We start from the raw sequence: 21,747 nt of genomic DNA on the forward strand, positions 1-21,747 counted from the left end.
GGTATCTTCCTCCACCATCGAATGTGTTTTGGAAACATCCCTCTATTTTGTACTGAAAATTTCGCAACAGCCGCAGAAAAGGGAACAAAGCTTGATGCTTAAACACTGACCCCTTCCGGTCAGCCCTTACAACTGCAGGTCCTCCAACGAATTTTTCCATTTGCTCCTTCAGATTTTATTTTCCATAAAAATCAGTGAGAGCGAAGTATTTAAATAAGTAGATTGTTTATTTAGTATTAATACAATAAATATACAAAACTCAAAACTACTCACCAAGCAACTGTAGATGAAACCAGAGTGCATCTTAAAATTACAGCACGATTGAGAGGGGAAAATAAATCAGTAAATTGTACAAAGTATACAAACATTTCTGCGGTTTACATACACTTAATTGTTTTCATTAAAGATGTTAATTCACAATTTAATTCCATTCTTATAAGTTCTACCACAGGCAATGTTTGAATTTGAACCACATCTGTCAACGTCACAGCACAGAGTTCGCAATTCCTCGCAGTGAAGACATCTAAGACGAGCAGAGATGCCGCACAGTCTTGATTTCGTCAAGGAATAATCTGATTGTGCTTTTGCACACGATTGTACGCACAAAATCCACATGCAGTTAGCCAGAGGGATATAAAAGAGAGAAGAGTGCAGAGAGCAAAAACAAAACAGAACAAAACAAAAAACAAGGCATGGAGCTCTGAGAGAAGAAAACATTCTGGGGAATTATTCAGCAGCCACACACAGACACAGGCTAAAACCTAAAAGGCCAAACTCCATTTGTCACGACGCAAACAAAAAAAAAAAGGCCTGACTGGATTAAAAATTAGACATGAGAGAGATCAGAGTAATTATACGGTAGAAAAAAAGGACACATTGAATGCACCTGATTGTGGTTTTGCTGGAGATCAGTCCACAGTTAGAAAACAAACAGTCATATTGAAAATCACTATTTCACCATGGGCCACGTTTCTCACCAGTCACTCTTCACTGCGGCACAATGATTGACAGCACGTCTATCTGAACACGGGGTGGCGGGCTCCAATTGGAATACAATCAAATGTGTTGGTTTTTTTTGTTTTTTTTTGAAACCTCATCATGCAAGTGAAGAGTAGAACCTGAGTAAAACTGAGGTAAATCTCCACAGGAAAAGACGTATTTACACCTAATAACGGAGCGGCGCATATTCATGATAAACCTCATGGGAGGTCATGCTGCGTAGCATTGTGCTAGCATGACTTAATCACCTTTCACTGGTATGAGGCATTGTGATAGCATTTCTTTTTTCTTTTGTTTTTTTTTAAATAAAATAAATTCCATTCATTTTGCACCGATTACAGTGTGCAACTTTGAAGTGCAACAATCAAACGTTGGGAGTGGTCAGTTCAAGGCAAAAACGATGATTTTCTTCAACACATACCTGTGCCAGATACACTTCAAAGGTTCCAGTTCACAGAGAAGAATGGCTCTGATTTGTTTGAAACATGGCTCAGATCAAGGTGAATTTAATCAGTTAGAACAAGTTCAAGTTTCTAAAAAAAAAAAGAAAAAAAGAAATAGAGAAAGAGAGAAAAAGAATCTCATAACAGTAGTATTCAGTAGTGTCTCAACTATCAATAAATAAGGAGTCAGGTCATGGCTGAGCACAAAATCTCTTGCAGCCACATACAACATTCACCATCACCGTTCCACGAGACCCTTGCAGAGGTTAGTCATGATAGGAGGGTATTTAAATTCACACTAACTTAAGATGCGCGAATCAAACAAAAGTTTAGCAATTTAAACATGTCCCTTCATTTAGGTGGAAATTTCCCCTACGGCCAAATTTGTTCCAGTCCTACCGGTGATTGCGAGTGAATAAGAATCAGAGTGACGCAGGATTTAAGACTCAAGCCAGGAGAACGCAGAGAGTAAGTAAGGCAGTGAACAGGAATGCACAGCATTCATTCATTTCCCCGCAAAGTGCACTCCACCAGGGGGCAGCGGTGTTCAGTCACCTGTTTAGTTTTAAAAAGAAAAAAAAAAAACAACCTTCGAATTCATTTGATGGGGGGGGGGGCGAAGAGGCTTTGTACGCAATAACCAATGTCCTTCGAGCTTTAGGTGACTTCAGTGGGTCTGACTGTAAATGAACTCAAGGACAGGAAGGAGCTCCAGACAACAGACTTTTAGGACGGCAGACGGTTTTAGGACGGCAAGACGGTGAGGAACGCCACATTACACCTACAGAGTCTGATTCAGTTCAGCCGACTCGGCTCTGTCCCCTACGGTTACCGACGAGGGCCAAACACAATACAACTGCCTAATGCGCCTCAGTTTGGCGAAAACCGCTGCAGGCACGGAAACGATGCAAATCCACAAACACAAACGAGTCTATACGAAAAGAGGCTAGAGTGCCCCCTGCAGTTCTGGAGCACTTCCGTTGTAGCGACTGCTTTATGCAGGGTTTTTTTTTTCTCCTTTGCGTGTGTTTTCCCATCGCTGCTCTGTTTGCAGCGCATTTGATGATTCCGTATTTGTTTTTATGTTTTGCAGCGCGTTTTTATTCGCTTGCACCACGATCCTCTTTTTATACCTAGTTTAGACTCGTGCTTGTGTTTGTGAATTTGCATCGTTTCCAAACCTGCAGCTGTTTTCGCCAATTAAGGTGCATTAGGCAGTTGTAATGTGTTTGGCCCCCGTCGGCCACCGTAGTCCCCTGTATGAAGCGGCACGCGCTCGTCACGTGGTTGCAACATCCAGTTGTAGGGCACACAAACACATGTGCGCGCGCACACACACACACACACACACACACACCCACCCACCCACGCACACACACACACACACACACGCACGCACGCACACACACACACACACGCGCAAAGTAGTTGAGGGTGTCGAGGAGTCACAGCATGGTAACATGAAGTGGGATGGCTCCAGTCTCACAGGAGGACTTGATGGGTGGGAGGGGGAGGGGTCAAGGGGTCAGCAAGTTCAAACGGGGCTGATGGTGGTGACGGTGGCCGGACGCGGGCGCCGCAGCCAATCAGATCTGCTCCTTGAAGGCTCCCTGCGCCGCCCCATGCGCGGCTCTCGAGGCGGCGTTGGCCGCGGCCGCCTGGACCGTCTTGTTGGACATGACGCCCGTGGCGAACTCCTGCTGGGCCCGCTCGAAGCTGGCGCCGGTGGTGCGGTACAGCGCGTGGATCTGGAGAGGGGTCAAAGGTCAAAGGGTTTTTATGAGGGCTGTCAGCGTTAATGCATGAATCGCGAGTTCATTTTTTTAAATTTTTTTTATCGCATTTCAAACGTGAGGCCGCCGTTGCGCTCTATTCTGTGTGCGAGCCACGAGCGATCCGTGTCAAGCAGGACAGGAAGTTATTCAAAGAAACATGAGTAAATCAGGTCAATTTTCAAAATAAAAGCAATTTTCAAAATAAAATACAGCGATTGACAAATGCGATCCTATTTGTGTATGTTATATTTGTCAGTATCTAGTATCAGAGTTTGAGAGAGATGAAAACAAACAAACACACACACACAGGCGCGCACACTGAAGCAAGAGAGCAACAAAGTGGGCTGGTTATGGTGCTTCCGCGTTCGGTGTGAACCCGGCGTAAGCCTTTTTGTCCCTTATACTAACCTGTAGTTGGCCCCTCTGAACGATTTCTGGTAAGAAATACTTTACTTTGTGGGTATAAAGCTGCCTTGAAATGCAAAATAGCAGAATTTTACACATGCAATTCAAACCGCGATTAATCGCAGTTAACTATGAAGATTCTGCGATTAATCCCGATTAAAAAAAATCATTTGACAACTCTAGTTCTTATTTGTCATAACTTGTACAGTACAAGAAACGAAATGGTGTGCTCCCGGTGCAAGCAGTGCACCATTCAAGTAAATCAATAGGATAAAAACACGTACATATAAAACATCTCAGCTACAATAGAGGCCAATAAATAATCTTGAGCTAGTTAAAAGTAAAATAGAGTCATTTAACATAAAATGAAAATAAAGGGGCAGCAGCAGCCACAAGTTCCGATAGATTAAAGTGATTAGAGGAGGAGGAGTCTCAACAGTCAACGTTACGGCCTTCTCACCTTTTTGAACATGAAGAGGGACATGACAGCCTGCGAGGTGAAGAGAGCCGCGATGAGGATCATGATGATGCCCACCGTGACGTTGGTATTCAGGCCGGTCAGAGCTGAGATCCACCCGCTGCAGGGGGCAAAACCGTCTTTTAATGTTCCCCCAAGGATCATTTCATCGATGCAAATGCACCTTTTAAAAAGGTACAGTATGTAAAATTTGGCTCGATCTGTAACTTTTATAAGAATACACATAGAGCAACAAGGGCAAGAGCAATTTGACTCACTGGACCTTTAAAAAGCTTCTAGTTGCATATTGCATGCTCGGCTCTCCAGATTGGTTTTCTCACCTGGCGCCCCAGCCGGTGATGCCCACGCACTGGATGACGTAGATGCCGAACTGACAGATGTACACGAAGAAGAACACAAAGAAGCTGAAGGAGCTGTCGCTCCTGCGCGGGGGGGAGAGGGGTGGGGGTGGGGGGGGGGTGAGAGAGAGAGAGAGAGAGAAACCAGAAGTGAGCGACGCCTCATCTCATATTGTGTGGTGGCTGCGTTTTCGGCGAAGCTCACCTGAAAGCTCCGTAGAGTGGCCGGTACCAGCAGACCAAGGAGCACGGTGTGAAGACCAAGAGCCAGAGGATGGACAGGCCGAGGTCCACGCCCCGATTCGTGTCCACGCAGAACCAGGCCAGGCAGCCCACCAGGTTGGCCAGCAGCGTCCCAGTGTGAACTGGGAGGGAGGAAATTCAATCATTCATGACTGACATTGTGCCCCCGGTGGTCCAAAACAGGAACGGCGTCCGGTGAAAGAGTCCGTGAGTCAGAGGGGATTTTTTTTTTTTAAACGCAGGAGTGTGAAATACGACATGAAGCTGCTGGTGGACGCAGCCACTGCCTCAGAGTCTTCTTGTGAGATTAACTTGTTACCTTTTGTTTTGCTAGAATTTGCTAAAACATTCACTTTGGTCTTTTTTGATGTCACAAAGGGCACTGATTGCTCTCCCACGTGTTAGGGAGCGTCAAATATGTTTTGTGTAGAGAATGTAAAGACACCTGGGACATGGTAGTCTAAAAATGAAATCAAAATTCATTAAAAAATTCCATTCATGAAATCTATATTTTTTTAATAGTAATAGGATGGAATTACTGGCGGGGCTAAAGTAGGGTGATGGGGGAGACATTTTCAGTATCTAAAGCGGCTGTTAAAGCCATCAGCTGACCCGAGTTCAGACACATGACTGCTGTGCATGTGCCTTCATCATGTGACCACCGAATGCCACCAGAGTCCATTAATTTCCTGACTCACAGCGTAAGGAATCTGTAATTATTGACCAGCATGTGGGGGAGACCGAGGTCGGAGGTCTTCAGTGGAGCAAATTCAGTGTTTCTAAAGGATTTCGCCAGGATAGAAATCGCAGCTAGAAAACAGATTGGGTGTTTTTTTTTTTTTTTTTCAGATTCTTGCCGCAAGATCAAGACTGGTACTGCTAGCGACGCCGGTCTGCACCAGACTGTATATGTTGTTAAATGAAAGCACATCCTGAAGGACGAGTTTTCCTCATGAATAAAAGAGTTGAGTGCTGTGAAGAGCATTCCTCATTTAGAACTTGGGGAGGAAACCACATAACTGGAACGTCTAAAAAAAAAACTGTTAATAGGTCAACGGCCACTCACATTATTAACATGGTTATTTCTTGTCATCTTTATTTTGGGAGCGTTTTCTTCTCGCTTTGTGGATTCGTTTGCGACTAGGTTTTATCTTATGCTTGGATCCAGCTGAGTCAGGAGAGGAGGTCACTCACACATCCAGAGGTAATACATGAACTTGACCGTCTTCTGAAACTCCACAGGGATGTCCACCGTGATGTCGTGGTAGAAGCAGGGACCCACGGGGAAGCCCTCGGGGAGCGGCGGCCAGTTGTTTTTCCTGCCTGAGTGCAAAAAAACAAACAAAACTAACACAGTAAGGTTGTGTATTGGTACTGGAGACGTTAACACTGAATCGATTATCGATTAATTGTCGATTAAGAATTTAATTGAATAAATTAAATTTGTTGAAATTAATTGAACTTTTTTTTTTACGCAGATAGTTAATATCGTTATAACAGTGGCAGGAGAGAGCAATTCACCCGTGATGGTCATAATATACCTAGAACAAGTTACTTTTAAACAAAAAAGAAAGGTTGAAATGTGACCCATTAGAAGTCAACTTAAAGTCAGAGGATAAATGTTAAGGGTGTTTTTACTGTTCTCTCATGTAAAAATGGGTCACATTGGACACTATATAAGGGTTAAATAATGTCTTCCTTACACATTGACTACTGTGAAATTTAGGTTCTCAGGAAAAATCGCCGCTTACCAATTAATCGTTAATCGATCGATCAAGGTCAATCAACTAACGATTAATGAATTAATCGATAAATTGCATCCCTAATCGCTACACAAGAGTGAAGAGTGAGTAAAAATTCCCCTGTTTTAAGGACATAAGTCCTCCATCCACACTTTACCTTTCGGAGCTTCAAACAGAAATGCGTCACTGACGCGGATCTTATTGCAATTGCTGCAGTTAAATCCATTCTATTTTTAAAAAGAAACTTTTACTCTACTCTACACTCCTCAATGCAGTAGAAAGTGCGTTTTTGCTGTCGGACCTCCTGACGCTCTGAGCGACTGCATCTCTCGCTCCCGCCGGTCCAGCTCCGCCGCCTTCCTCTCCAGCTCCTCCTGCCGCCGCAACAGCTCGGCTGCTCCTCGCGACTGGTCCTGCACACACACACACACACGGGTTCACAATAAAAATGTCACGTAGCCAGATCACTCTCACTTCTGCACCGAAAACCAAATCCTCCAACGGGAGCCACGCAGGCAAAACCGAAAGATTTGACAAAAAGGAGAATTGAAATTTTTTTTTTTGCATCAAGTCTCTAACGCTGAAAACACGGGGATGGCAGGTGAGGGTCAGCTGTACCTGCGCCTGCAGCTGTGTGTAGGCTGGCGGCTCCTCCGTGGGCTTCATGATGGCAGGCTGTGTGCTGACGCCGGGGGCTCCGGCCTTGGGAGCCTGAGCCATCTGCAGGGGGGGGGGAGAGACACGGTGACATTTACAACCTGCCGCATCGAGCGCAGCCGCGTGAGAAACAACATTGATAAATAAAAATTGGAGATCTGACATTAATTTTTTTTTTTTTTTTAGGAAAATGCAGAACGAGAGAACTGAATGTCCTCAACCTTTTGTGAGTGCTGCACATGTGCGATTGCATTATCTCATGACAACACCATTGCCTGAAGTACACGGAGTGATAATTGGATATTTAAAAGAACATGTCGGAACAGATTGTCCAGCGCGACCTCGTGATAGTGGTGCACGCGTGAGCCCGAGGGCGACGCGCTCTGTTCCAGCGGCGCATTTTCATCGTTTGTTTGCGTTTTAAATCTGTGTAAAATACAAACTGGCCGCCGCCGGATTAGCGCGGCTGAACCTACTGTTCTGGCATCCGTGAAGGGGTTGTACTCCTCCAGCGGCGGGGGGACGGACGGCCTCACTTGTTTCACTGACGGATCCTGGAGGGAGAAGCAAAACAAAAAAAAAACAAAAAACAAACAAGATTAATAGAATCTTTCATCAGAGAAAACAAAAAGAAGAAGAAGATGAATCCAGGGTCTGTATGCCGAGTCAAAGGACGGCAGCACACCCTCCATTATGCTGCAAGGCAATATGGCGCTCTTTATTCTAATTGCAACAGGCCTATAATTTGATACTGGCAGCGACGGGTTGATTCCAATAATTTCAGCGGGTGGACGACTATTAATAGTCGAGCCTATGATTTAAAGAGAACAGGAAACAGTTTTGGCAGCCAAAGACAAAAATAAAAGGCCCGTTTTCAGCTTTGTCGCAGTGCAACAGGTCGTCTTTCCCTTCAAAAAAAACAAAAACAAATAATAAAAAAAAAAGATTTTGTCCACGAAACATTGAGAAAGATCCGCAAACCGACAAGACTCCCGGCATGTCAGGTTCACCAGCAGCAAGCATCCACCGACGAAAACAGACGGAATTTTTAAAGTCCACAGTTCACTCGAGCGAGACGTCCCCGATAAAAAAATGCTCACCATCAGCCGCCGTCAGTCAAGCCGCGGCCACCGTCCTCATCTAGTCCGACTGCGGCTTCCTTCCTCTGGCGTCTCACTCTTAAATTTCACTCGCAAACGCACGCACGCACGCACGCAGGCTGGAACTTGTCACCAGACCAGGCTCGTTAATATTTCAGGCGTTGCTGTGTTTAAAGTTTAATGTCGGCCCCGCTGCTGCGCGGACAAATGAGGAGATGGAGCGCGCTGTACAAGGTGCTCTCCTCCAAGTCCTACAGATGCAAAAACAAATAAGTTAAAGCTAAAAGTCAGATGATGGAAGTGACTGTGTTTTGAGTCCTTGTTTACACTAAAAGGTGCAAAAGTGGCAGATTTTGCACCCGTCGTTCCTTCTGCGGCTCCTGACTGTTTCTTCTTGCAGAGAACTAGGCCAGACCCGACTCTCTCTCCCTCCCTCTCCCTCTCTGTCATGCCTCGGGGTGATGAAATTTATCAGCAGAGGCGCCGGGAGGAATCCTGACACCACATGTCGCCATATGATTTCATGAAGTATTGAGCGGCGCCACGGGGGAGGGGCGCGCTCCTCCTGAAGCTACGCTGAGCTAAACTGAGCCCAAGCGAGAGCCAACCAATGACAGGAGAGTGGCAGGACAGCAGGAGGTCACCGATGAGGGCGGTGCCTTATTACGCGCTCGTGAATGACTTGCATGTATTTGTGTGTGTGTGTGTGTGTGTGTGTGTGGTCAAACTGCCTCGGTGGACAGACAAAATGAAGGTGATTCAAAGCGAAGGACACCGTTGACGTTGAGTTACATGAGAATATCTGGGGGGTTTAATTATGGGCTCATGAACTGGTCTAGTGTATGATCATTTTATAATTTAGTAATAAACATTGGCACTCCGCTTTAAAGTAATATGAAGCAATTACGGCTTTCGTAGTCACTAATTTGCAAAATATGGGATGAATAAATGAATTATTCATGCAGGCTTTATTAGCTTCGAAGAGTGATCAGTTGCTATCCAATGATCAAACAGAAATTCAACTCTTTAATTTGTTTTATCAGTCACCCTGAAGCAGAAAAGCCAAGAGTTTTACCTTTCTTCTTATTAAACACACACACCCACACACATGTTTAGAATGGGACAAAAACATTGCGGCCTCCACAGTGCGTAACAGGGCGGAAGGAGTACCAGGCCGTGGGTGTTGCAGCTAACACCGCAGTGTGCGAGCAATTGTGTGTTTGGCACCCAATGTGTGTAAAGTGGAGCCATCTTAAGTCAAGACGTCTTGAATAAACGCTGATAAAGTCACAACTGCGTTCTGTGGAACCTTCAACAGAAACCGCAAAGTTTGCAATGATCTACTAATGGACGGTCTGACCGGCATCTTCTTAAAAAATTGTGGAAAATTAACCCATGAGCTTGAATAAATCCCTCCATGAATAAAATGTGAAATTCATTTGACTAATGTTTTCTGATGACTAAGTGTGTCTGTCCCTGGCCTGACAACGACCTCCTCAAAATATGCGGGAGAGTGCAACATGTCCTTCCCTTACTTGGTGTTTTGGAAAGCAGCCTTTAGTGACGTCACATAGGGGGAAAACGAGACTGAAGATCGCATGCATCAAAGCAGAGCGTGAGTTTAAAAGCGAGGCCATGAGACAGCGTGACAGGCAAAGTGAACTGCCTGCTATCTCTGTTCTGCTTTTGTCTCTTCAGGAAGTGACTCTTTAAAAATGTGTAAAAGTGTACCAAGCCTACTAATCGTGGAGCAGTCTGACGTGTCTCTAGGGTGGGTTTTAACCGTTACATGGCCAAACTAACATAACCATCAACATTATCAAGGCGATCACCACATCAGCGATACAAAATGCACATGTACATACAACACACAGGTGACGTGCCGACTGGAAGTGTGCCAGGCAGGTGCATCTTTGACGGCTGGGACTCTTTAATACGACATTAATACCAGCCGACATCAAATCCAAATAGCCAAATAAACAAGAAGCTTTCTAGCAGAACACTGCGCTTCGTGTTACGTCACTTCGTTTGTACAAAGTTACAGTAGAGCCGCCGATATTAGATAGCCACCCAACCAAGCAGCGCCATTTAATCCAGCCGGGAACCGTGAAGTAATTTGCCAGCATCGTTTTTGAACTCGACTAGCTTCGTGACAGGTTTTCTAAAGCGTGACGAGCAGCCCCTGCCGAATGACAACTTGTAATAAAGGAGTAATAGTGTCGTTGCTAATGCTAACGACTCCAGGTGGTAGCTAGAACATTACCTGGAATGGGTTGCTGAACTCCGGATCCGCGAACGGATTGCTGTCGAAATCTGACATTCTCGGCAGTGGCAGTGGATGATCTGACACGGCTCCAGTAAAAAAGAATATACACGAAAACCAACTATGCTAACCTAACGTTCGGGGCTGCCCACTTAAAAGCCACCGCCCGCTTTGAGGTAGACTAAAGATGACACGCTCGGAGGTGAAGTCAAGTGTTGACAGTGTTTCAAAGACAGTATCGATGTAAAGGATTGGTCACCAGCAAGGGATCAAATCAAATACAACACCCGAGACGGAAGTCATTGAACGTCACATCCTACTAGTGTAGTGGACCTGTGACGATGAAGGAACACGCGTCAAAAATGACAGCAATTGTGTTGAGTCCTTTGGCAGCGGGAAGTTTTATGTAGATACATTATTCATGACCATAGTAACCGGAGCCAGCAGGAGAAACAAAACTACGTGAAGAGAGTGAATCAAAAATAATCAGAAGAGCGCAATGAATAGTCACATTTCTGAGAATAAAGTATCAAGTTTAATATTGGAATACAATGTCATTGTGTTTTTTCAAAGCACAAATTGGCCGGTAAATATAGATGTATAATATAAAATAAAATTATTTTAATGTCGTTTGAATTTTCTGAACAGTGCTGCACGAATCACCGGCTATTTGGAGTGGAATTATTCAAGGCCGTATTTTATACAACATAGTACAGTGAATGAAAAGTTTTTTTCTTTGAATAACGTAAATATTCGTGTCACAACTTACGCAGACGGATGGTGAATTGCCCCCATCTGCAAAACGCACCGTGGCGTCTGCAGCCGACCCTCTGCCTCCTCTGTCATGTGACTCCAACTTGTCCAGCTCACACTTCCGCTTCTGCGTGTGAAAAGTTGGCAGAAAATCCCGGTGAAAGTTTCGCTTTGGCAGGAACTTTATGAGCGACCTAAACCCCCAAGAACCCAACGTCAGGTTTATTTAACCGGGCCAGAGAAAGAGGAGTACCGATTAAGAATTCAGCTATCTTTGTTTTAGCATTTAGCATGTCGACTGGCGTCTCGTACAATGACCAGGGAGGAGCGGAGGCTGCCGTGGAAGCGGGGAACGAGAACACCCCGACCTCCGGCGGCAGCACCGGAGCTGCCTTCGGACTCTTCAGCACCGACCTGAAAAAGTGAGTCGACGAAGCGGGACCGCACGTACCGGCAAAGCAAAACGTCACGGCTGAGCTTTTAGGTGGCGGCTAACTCCGCCGCAGCTGTCTAACAGGAGGGGAGGCCAGCAGGGAGACACAGCAGCAGCATCATCAACAACAGGCGGGGCGGTGATGGCGATTGCCCCTCTGCCGTGGCACCGCTGACTGCCTGTTTGACACCTGTGGCGGTTGCCTATTGCTCTAACTCATAAACACCCCCGGTTGTGTGTTTTGCCTGACTTGAAACACTTGTCATCAGGGTAGACAAGATATTAGCTCCACTTTCGTGAACCTTTAGAAGAGTTCATCTCTATCCTGCCACCTAATTAGTCAGCAGTTTTTCCTTTTTTTGTAACTAATGTGATGAACACGCTGAGCAAAAGAGCATCGTATTCGTCTTTCCATTACAAGGCAGCGCAATACTTCCATGAGCAGTGCTGTGCTTCTTTTACAGGAAGAGTAGAAGGGCACCTGGGCTTTTGACTTGCTGTCACGTTTCAGTATTTCATTTGCAAACTTAGTTTGCAGGGTTAAAGTCAGCCTAGCTGAATAAATATGAACCACTGGTGCTACCAAGCAAAAAAAAAAAAAAAAACTTGGTAGCACCTGCTGTTTGTTTAAAAGTCTGATAAGCCGCTGGTGTTCAGTTATTTTCACTTCTTTTAAACTCGCCCTTATCGCAACTTGTCTCACCGTGCATAATGCATATTTTCCCCCAAAACCCATGCAGTCTGAGAACATACAAAGAACACACGTCCTGAACTTGTGTCGACATGTATGATTCGAGCCTGCAAGGTGGTTTGGACTGCCACGCACCGTGTCACACAGTGTTGTCAGAAGAAGATGAGAGAAGTGCAGGTCATGGCCATGTACCATCTGTCTTCAGCTTTACCATTCGCTATGGCATATAAACTTGTTTATATTGTTGTGCCAAGAGCGTTCAGATTCCCGTGTTGTGGTTGTCCAGGATTTAATAAAAGGGCTGCAACATCGGAGACCTGCCACTAGAGGGCAACGAATCATCAGTAAAACAACCCATTGCATTTTAAACGTCACGAATCGCCATTTACTTCTGTTCGTAGCTCAGACCAAGCCTTTGCCATCGTCTTGGTCTTAATATAATCACATTTTTTTTTAAGACTCTGTGTCTTTTTTCTGTGTCTCAGTTAGGTGAACTGGAAAATAACTTACAGACGCTCCTCGTGAAAACAAAGATCGTACTGTTTGTGGCACTGTCTTCACCGTTGCCTCAGCTCGTCCGAATGTGACTGTTGTGACTTCCTTTTTGCCAAAGCATTGAATGTTGTTGAGCGTGCTGAACCTTTAAGCTGTCTCACATGACCGTGAAGGCCGGGTTCTGGTCATATGTTTCCTTGCCTTGCCCTGCCTTGCCTTGCCTAGCTAAGAAAGACCGTGAAGAGAACTTCTGGGCATGAATAATGCTTCTGTCTGTGCATCTCCCCGACACAGATGACACTGTTGAACTGTGGCTGTCTCAGGCTCGCCGCGAGTACGAATAGCCCTGTGTCACACTGGTGTTGTAATCCGGCTTTGTCCTGTTGCCTGTTTGTCTGCTGTCTAGCAAAACCCAGAAAACAAAAAACAAAAAACTATGTCCACGTAGATTTTCTTGTAAAGTATTCAAATATCAACTGAAACAATGTTTTATGCCTCACCTGCTGCACCTAAGCACAGCAACATCTCAGATTCAATTCTTGTAATTAACGCCTGGTAAACAGAATATATAGACCTGGGACCTGAGCTGCTTGAAAAAGTTTCCCTTATTATATAAACCTTTGTTCGGTGCCAGTGGACTTTTTTCCCTCGCCGGCTTTGGTAAGCAACCTATTGGAAGTCTGTTTTGCAGCGCGTCGCTCTGCAACAACCGTGTCTCACAGGGTGTTTCCTGTCATTCAGCTTGATACTATTATCTCTGAATGCGGGCCTGTTCTGTTGGGCCCGGCTCGGCTCCCGCCGGCGTCGGGCTAAAGTCGATTGCCGTGCGGCGGAGGTGATGAAAAGTAGCGCAGTGTTTACCCACCGTTTTGAGATAAGGCCCTCCTTTTTTCCCCTAGGGGGACGTGGCCACAGCCTCACACGGACAGACTCGCACAAACACGCACACACGGTCAAATTGGTGGGGAAAGAAGAGAATTCAGGACACAGATGGACCACTTCACATAGTTTCGGAAAAAAAACTTTGTGTGGACTCCAGCCAAACGCACGGGGCTCCGGGCGGGCTGAGTGGACACGGCCGGGCTTTATCATAAGTGTGACTTGCCGCCTAACAAGCTGACGGAGCATCTTGTGACAACGTGAAGAGGAAGGAATGAGTGACTGACAGACAGCCGGTGGAGCATGAGCCGCTGTTCCAATCCTCCTCCCGGCTCCCACAAGAACACTTCTGCAAACAAAGAGAGGGAACACAGCCCGAGGGAGAGCAACTACTCCGTCAGACTCCCTGGTGACTTGAAACGCCCGTCGCCGCTTTGGATTCGTCGGCTCTCGTGGATTTCCCTACGCAGACGCAGAGACGGCTCGCCAGTTTGTCGACTGGACTGAGTTGCCGGAGAGGGAGAGGGAGAGAGAGAGAGAGAGGGCGCTGGCATGGATGCCCGTCTGTCGTATTTGCGCTCGGAGGCGGCGGGAGCTGTGAAGACAGCGCTCGTGTCCGCCGAGAACCTGCAGCTGAGCCTGGCCGCTGGGCTCCGGCAGGAAGAACAGGCGCTCACAAACAGCAAGAGTGGCCCCGAGGAGGCGCACAGAGCTCGGTACTGTAAGATCAGCCACGGCACTCTTGACGGGAACCAAAACCGTGTCCTCTGACCCGCTGACCGCAGCTTTAGTCTTAGCGCGTCGTTCCATTGTCATTCAAAGGTGGGAATGAGTGTGGAGAGAAGGTCTGAAAAGTCATTTGGCCTTTGGAGTTACAAGAAACAGGAACAGCTGTTTAAAAGTTGATCCCAACATATCTTAGCTTTGAGCAACTGCGATCCTGAAAATTTAGAGAGGCTTATTTCACCCTCTGTTTACGGTCTTCCTCTAAAACACTGGCATTATACTTCCTATAGTATTAGTCGTACTGGTGCTTCTTCAGACCTTCCACAACAAGGCAGCAACAGGGCGGGGTCAGAGGGCATCTGGGTGCGAGTGATGCCACTTATCCCCGGAGAGGTGCGGGGGACATATGTGACATCACAAGGGGCTGATATTTAGAACTGTATTTGTACTAGTGCACAATTTTTTGAAAAGGGAGACGGGCGAAAGAAGCTTGGACTGGACTTATTTTTTGGGTAGCTCACTGACATAATGAAGACTCACAAAGTTAGAAATGTGATTTTGTGCAATGTTGGACCTTAAAATGACAGTTTTCAGCTTCTGGTCGTGTTAGATCTCATTTACACTGACAAATGTAAAGTTGAAAAAGTTATGCTGATTGAAATGAAATATTCCATTAGTTGTCTTTCTGTCTCACTGCTGTATCGCGTTTGTCAGTTTGTTTTGCACAGTGCTGCTCACCCCGAGGTGTATTTGCCACTTGGAAAATGACGGCATGTGTTTGTGTTCATGGACGCTGCAACATTGTCATGCCACCTGAGTTACGGTTGTTTCTGTTAGGCCGTTCAATTTGACGGAAATAGTTAAGAATCTCGCGATGCAGCGACGAAACATCGTGTTTTCAAGAGTCTGACTGGTTGAGGTGAAAGTTCTCCTGAAGTCAGCGCGAACGCTGCATGTGTAAACTCTCATCTGGGAAAGAGGTGCTGCTCCCACAGACTGCTCGCAGCACCTTTTGCTCCAGCAGTAACGGATGAGGCTGATTATTCAAACTTACCTGAGCTCTGACCACGGCAGGTGTTAATAGCATTACGGTCTGCCCACAGGAACCAGGACCTTAAGGAGATGTTGGAGAGCAACAAGGAGTCTCTCAAACTGGAGGCCATGAAAAGGATCGTCGGGGTGAGTGCATCATGGGAAATCACTCTCTTTGAGTTTTCCCCTCAGCTGTAACAGAAGATGAAAATAGTGAGACGGCCAATGGATGGAGCTGTTTTGCTGTTTGTTTTTTTTGCTCAGCTCATCGCCATGGGGAAGAATTCATCGGAGCTGTTTCCTGCCGTTGTGAAGAACGTCGCCAGCAAGAACATCGAGGTAAGATAGCATGAAGAATACAGCGACGATATGATCATCTTGTACGTAGTCTCAAACAGGTGACTTTCTCACAAATAACAGTGTCACGTTAAAGGTTTTTTCTTTTTCTTTTTTTTTTATATTTATATTGCATACATTGAAATTAACGAATTGAACTAAACAAGTAATGATAGTGAATAAAGTCTTGCAATATATTTGTGTAGACGTTATAAAGCCTGAATGAGGATAAGTCACTGTCATCATCTGCAAATGGAAACAGGCAATCTCAAATATTTGAACAATTTTCTGTTTGCGTTACATGACAGTCATAACATATATTGTACATACGTGTGTGCGAGTAAGTGAGTGTATTTCCCACACATCTTTAAATCTTTACATTTCACAAAGGCCCAATAGTATACCTTAATTCCATGCTAGACTCGAGTGGATCAGCCACACATTAATAATAGTAGTAATGATAATCCCTCTGTTAGCCCTCTGTTAGCAGCCTCCACTTGGTGTTAGACAGAAATAAGGAAGTAGGACCTGGCTGAGGGCGCTTAATAATATGGGACCTCAGTCTCGCAAAACAACATTTTCAAGTCTATTTCTCCACATCAAACAGTGGAAAATAGCTTTCATCGCCTCTAATCGCAAAAAAGAACCAAAAAACGCCCGAGGTTGTGTAACGCGCCGCGTGAATGCGCCGCGGCTAAAACCGCGTAATCTGCGAAGCGTGTGCGCCGGCGACTCCGGTAAATGAGCAAACGGTAAGAAGCGGCTCAAGAGGAGCCGCCGGTGCCTCGCGGCCTCGTGTGAATATTGATTAACGGCGGCGGAATAATCAGGCGGTGGCGACGGGGGAGGGGAGCCGAGAGCCCGGGCTGGGTTTCGAAGCACGCGGCCACGAGCAACTCGCCGCGGTACGGGGCGGGCGGGAGCAGGTGGGTGGATGTAATTGAAGCTGAGGGCCTACAGTCACGTCTCGCGCCTCCCGCCTCAAAAACACCAGCTGCTGAGGCAGCGGCGGCGTCTCCTCCGAGCCCCTTGCCGTGGCGAGGCTCGCTAAAAATGGCTGCCTCCCCTGTGCCGAGGTCTCCTCTCATCACTGTCTGTCCTTTTTGAGATGGCCGCTAAGTAGCGAGACGGGTCCAAAACACGGATATCATTGTGACCGTCTCGTTTTGCTTTGTTGGGTTTTTTCTGTTGGCGACCCGCACTGTATCGTGTCGTTCTTGTGCTTTTTACGAGAGAGGATTAGTACGAAAGATGGGTAGGGCCACAAGAAGAGGGGGGAAAAACATTACAGGAAGGAGATTTTTAAGTTGAAATTTCGAGTTTTAAGTTGAAATTTCGTGGAAAAAGTTGACGCAAAAAAGACGAAACTTTGTGAATAAAGTCGGCGTTAAAAAAAAAAAGACGAAACAAACAAAGTGTAAATTGGCGAGTAGACTGGATGGATGGTGGATTAACCCAGTTACCCACAGTGAAAAGTAAACCCGCCGAAATCAGGAAAATTTCGAAAACGGAAGTACTCCACTAGTACACTAGACTTGCGTGCAGAGCCTTTCGACTACATTCTCGACATTTAGACTTACTTCACGTTGACATTACTTGAAAAATTTCGATTGTATTCACAAAACTTTGACTTTAACCTTGAAATGTCAACTTCATTTTCGAATTGGAGACTTGAAAACAAATCTTATCTTAATTGTTTTTCTTCTTGTGGCCCTAATCCTCTTTTGTAGCTTTTTTGGTCACATTTTGAAAGAAAAGAGTCAAATCAGAGTCATCCCCCCCCCCCCCCCCCCCCCCCCGCCCCTGCTTTTGACTGAAATCAGTCCTAGCCTCTGTGGTCACAGAAACCTGGAACCCTGAGGGCAGATGGATAATGTCTCCTCTTATCATGAGTAATGCCACTAATTCCAGCAGTAATGACCTGAACGATGATTGAGAGTCGGGCAGTCCTGCTGCAGGTCGATATTCGCTGCATTAAAAAAAAAAAAAAAACGCACTGCGCTCATAGTGTTGATTAGTAATTAAGCTCCTTCTGGTTGCTCCTTAAACTCGACCTCAGCCTTGACCTCGACATTCAAAATCAGCTGCTCAGTGAGACTGTAGGTGGTTCCTCAGCGGTCCCCACTACCCAGTGGGCAACAGCCGGTTCCCTCGGCCCTTGGCCCCAATGTGTAACCAATCGGGATAAATATTATCTCAGGCTTTCCTGTGAGAGCAGAACAGACGTGGGAGACAGTGTTCGAGGCGGAGGCGGCCAATTATTAGGCGGTAATTTCTAAACAGGACAAGAAGTCGCGGAACCTCGTTGCTCCGCCTAAAGCAACACTGGAACGGCGGAAACTTTTGAGCAACCGCCGGAGTGCTCAGATTTCCTGCCGAAGAATTGAGCGGAGAAAGGAATTTCCATGTTGTTTCATTCATCGCCGTTCCTGTTTCGTTCCCCTGAAATCAAACCATCTGACTTCTAGTCTTTGCTGTAAGGTTCAGGACTAACTTAATAATTCAGTTTACCAGTGTTTTATTGCATTAGACTTTTTTTTTCTCTTCTTACCTGTAAGTCAGCACCTATAATAAAGGGCATTGATGCCTCACCCGGGTCAGAGACCTCCTCATGGCTGCTGTATTTGTCTCATTGTAGATCCAAATATGTTTTGAGTTTTCTTTGAAGCAAAAAACAAAACTTTATAGGATCGGACCTTTAAAAATGCTGCCGCCAAGTTGTCACATTTGATTTCACTTTTGCCCTGTGATTTAATTTTTTTCAGCTGAAGAAGCTGGTGTACGTGTACCTGGTGAGGTACGCAGAGGAGCAGCAGGACCTGGCGCTGCTGTCCATCAGCACCTTCCAGAGGGCCCTCAAGGTAACACCTGCTGCTCTCTGAGGCGCATCATTGTGGTTGACGTCACTCTTCTGATGTTCTTCCCTTTTACGTCATACACTCTGTTTGATTTATTTTTATTTATTTATTTTTTGCCTTTAAGACTTCAATTTTTGTAGCCCGTCACATGTGAACGAACTGTTTTCTTCCCGCTTCAGGACCCAAACCAGTTAATTCGGGCCAGTGCACTCAGGGTTCTGTCCAGTATCCGTGTCCCTATAATTGTTCCCATCATGATGCTGGCCATCAAGGAGGCGTCGGCTGACCTCTCCCCATATGTGCGCAAGACAGCTGCCCACGCCATACAGAAGCTCTACAGGTACTGTTGTGTCTCGTTTGGTCATCGGATGCCAGCTGGTCAATTTACATGAGGGTAAAAATAGTTGGAATAAAACTGGAGATTGAAAATACATGCAAACATCGCAGTCTGACTGCAACTGAAGGTTCTAGTTTGTCAGGAGTCAAATTATTTGTGCTTTTATGCACCTCGGCAGGTCCAAACTGGGTGACGAACAGTCATAGTTGCCTGCAGGTCTTTTCAATCTGAGTAAATATGAAACAGAAGAGGAAGCTGGTAAAGCAGGACAAAGTAATAGGAGTGAGTCCTTGTCCTTTTCAAGTAGTCTGTCCTCTGTGTAGCATGGTAACGCTGCCAGCTTGCTGCTAGCTAGCCCGTTTGTCAATTGTTTTGTCAATGACCAGCTGGAAGAAACTGGAAGGGTGCATGTTGCCGCCAATTAAAGCAGAGTGCGACATACTTCCTTCAATAATTCAGTTTTCTTCCTTGGCGCATGAATAGGGACTCGTGCAGTCGTTGAATTCAGTGTAGTGTAGCGGGGACATAACCGGTGATCAACTTCACTGTGCCCGAAAATATGCGCCTTGCCCCCGAGCATTAGACTGAGCAGTTAACTCAATGAAAGCTGGGCAGTGGAGCTTCACCCTGCAGCATCTGAGCTCCTGTCGTCGCTTCCAAGCGTGGCAAGCGTCCAGAAGTGCGTAAAATGCAAAACAGCTGGTGGCATTTTTGGAGTTGTTCTTCTTTTAGCGTGACACATGAACAGTATAACGCCCTGTAAACAACAACCAACCAACAGTTAAACAATAAAACAGTTTATATCCCCCAGAGTAGTTTGCAATGTGATTGCTTGGACGCTGTTTTTTAGTTTATTTTTCCATACGAGTCAATAATTCTTCATTGAGTTAGGATATTTCAATAAGTTATCTATGATCAGTTATTGTTATTGTCGTAAAAAATCAAAAATCAATTTGTTGCATCCCATTGTTCATGGTATTCATATGGCGCTTTGATGAAACACCAGTAACACCGCAACAATCCGAACAGGGAACGGTTTCATTATATTGGATACACTTAGAGGCCTCGGTATTAAATCTGCCCCCACTTGCGGAGACTCTGACACTACAGCGTGAGCGCACAGAGGGGATATAATTGAATTTGTTAGTCCATTGCGCTTGCGTGTTATTTAAATAATTGCATTTCCCTTGTCGATAATTGGCCTCCTTGTCTCTTTCCGCCATTCAGCCTGGACCCGGATCAGAAGGAACAGCTGATTGAAGTGATAGAGAAGCTGCTGAAAGACAAGAGCACAGTAAGTACACTGCATTCCCCCCCCTCCCCCAGCGCGACAGAATCCACTGGGGGGCGCCCCCGTCAAGCAGTTCTCCCCTTTGCTCTCCATCTCACAGCTCATTCGGCAATGCCATGGTTTGTTAACACCCACTTAAACCCGCACATCTTCAGATGCTCCTTGTTAAGTGTCCATTTGGAAGGAATTTTCGCGCCGATGCTAGTGTCGGCTTAATTTTCTCAAAGGCCGACTGATTTCCCCCCCCCGGACCCCCCCCCCCACACCTACACCTCCTCCCTCCCCTTAAATGGACCGTGAACGGGCAAATTCTCAAATTCTGTGTCCCGTCCGGTCGCGGAGACGATGCGAGCCCGTTCACGGCAGGCCTGGAGCGGCGCGATGATTCGAGGTCAGACTGAATGGCGGCGACGTTCGAAAATTCCAAGCTCGGCCGCGTCGGCCTGAAATCGCACAAGGAATGCCGAGTACGTCGCGTCTGGTCCCCCCCCCCGAGTCAATTATGCATTCAGAGCATTACACATATCGTTACACTAACAAAACAAAGCAGCACGGGCACAGGCGGGGCGGAGGGGTGGAGAGCCCGGTGCCAGATGCGTAGCATATTTAGCCGCGGACGCTAACGAAGACGGATGACTCGTTGCCGTCGGAGGGCCCTGCGGTGTGACGCCGGGGGACGGACACAGAGGGCACTGTCACCACGCGCACACGCAGCCTGAGTGGGTGATGAATGGTTGCAAAAGGCCCAAACAAACCGGATGCTAAATAGCCATCATGCGGTTCGTCTTTACAGCGCTGCTGCTGCTGCTGCTGCTGCTGCTGGGGCGACGATTTCGGACCATGATGTCGAGGCCAGTGCGTTGACTGACTCGCACAGCATAAGAGAGGGGCCTTTTGTGATGTCACAAAGGGCTTGGGTGCCCCACTCGGGAGACGCTGTGTGAGAAAGACCTGCAGTTTTCCTTTAACCAGTGCAACTCCAGAGAAACTATATGTGTTGGAGCTTTAATAAATCATCCGATGAAGCAGTGTATTGTTGCAGCAGACTGCAAACAGCGGGCTAATCTTAAGATTTAAAAAAAAAAAAAAAATTTGTGAAAAATTATTGTGATAAATTCTTTCATTTTTATTTTTCAAAACAGCTCCATAACCTTTTATAACATTTGGAGATTTTTTTTCCTGGTTTATATAAAAAGTTAATAAATCGTACATTAAAGGGGCCTTGGATGACATCTACAGCTGCTGGAACAAGACTGTGTTTGTGAGTCAGGCCACTGTAGATAAAGAGGAGCCGAATCCCCGTGCAGGCCAGCGTGATGAGTAACAAGACTCGGCTCCTTAAATCAGTCTCAGCATTTATTGATTTCTCATCATGTATTAATTACGCCGCGATTCCTCCCGTCTTTACGTTCTTCGTTTTTTTTTTTTTCCCTTCTACATCAGCGTCAGTTTGAGAAAAGCAAATCGATGTTG

The 21,747-nt window shown here is 46.1% G+C and overlaps 2 protein-coding genes across 4 annotated transcripts in view; one reads left to right on the forward strand and one right to left on the reverse strand.

The window, feature by feature from the left end:
- Nucleotides 1–208: 208 nt before the first annotated feature.
- LOC142890477 (secretory carrier-associated membrane protein 1-like) lies at nt 209–10,722 on the reverse strand. 2 transcript variants are annotated; one of them, XM_076029545.1, is made up of 9 exons: nt 10,444–10,722; nt 7,557–7,634; nt 7,042–7,143; nt 6,725–6,836; nt 5,876–6,004; nt 4,644–4,803; nt 4,421–4,522; nt 4,083–4,200; nt 209–3,190 (listed from the first exon to the last, which is right to left on the reverse strand). In XM_076029545.1, exons 1-9 carry the CDS (start codon nt 10,498–10,500, stop codon nt 3,029–3,031), a joined length of 1,020 nt encoding a protein of 339 aa, XP_075885660.1. In that variant the 5' UTR covers nt 10,501–10,722; the 3' UTR covers nt 209–3,028. The 2 variants fall into 2 exon arrangements, with proteins under 2 accessions (XP_075885660.1, XP_075885661.1); XM_076029546.1 differs by lacking the exon at nt 10,444–10,722 and adding an exon at nt 8,181–8,341.
- A 575-nt stretch (nt 10,723–11,297) lies between these two features.
- ap3b1a (adaptor related protein complex 3 subunit beta 1a) overlaps nt 11,298–21,747 on the forward strand; it is a 46,991-nt gene continuing 36,541 nt past the window's right edge. The window contains exons 1-6 of one of the 2 annotated variants that reach the window (XM_076029527.1): nt 11,298–11,618; nt 15,524–15,599; nt 15,717–15,791; nt 18,554–18,649; nt 18,826–18,986; nt 20,211–20,277. In XM_076029527.1, the coding sequence (XP_075885642.1) occupies nt 11,488–11,618; nt 15,524–15,599; nt 15,717–15,791; nt 18,554–18,649; nt 18,826–18,986; nt 20,211–20,277 (606 nt within the window). In that variant the 5' untranslated portion in view covers nt 11,298–11,487. Of the gene's footprint in view, nt 11,619–13,829; nt 14,411–15,523; nt 15,600–15,716; nt 15,792–18,553; nt 18,650–18,825; nt 18,987–20,210; nt 20,278–21,747 lie in introns of those variants that run through there. The other variant, XM_076029526.1, reaches the window with a different exon arrangement.

Source organism: Nelusetta ayraudi, unplaced genomic scaffold (genome assembly GCF_046127955.1).
Source record: "Nelusetta ayraudi isolate G7.1 ecotype Tasmania unplaced genomic scaffold, CSIRO-AGI_Nayr_v1 ptg000026l, whole genome shotgun sequence".
Lineage (NCBI taxonomy): Eukaryota > Metazoa > Chordata > Actinopteri > Tetraodontiformes > Monacanthidae > Nelusetta > Nelusetta ayraudi.

Bases quoted from the DNA above. Each gene is read 5' to 3' on its own strand.
- LOC142890477 (XM_076029545.1), bottom strand. From the start codon at position 10,500: ATGTCAGATTTCGACAGCAATCCGTTCGCGGATCCGGAGTTCAGCAAC. The intron at 7,635-10,443 runs GTAATGTTCTAG...TTCTCCCTCCAG, and splicing joins AGTTCAGCAACCCATTCCAG to GATCCGTCAGTGAAACAAGT. The intron at 7,144-7,556 runs GTAGGTTCAGCC...CCCCCCCTGCAG, and splicing joins CCTTCACGGATGCCAGAACA to ATGGCTCAGGCTCCCAAGGC.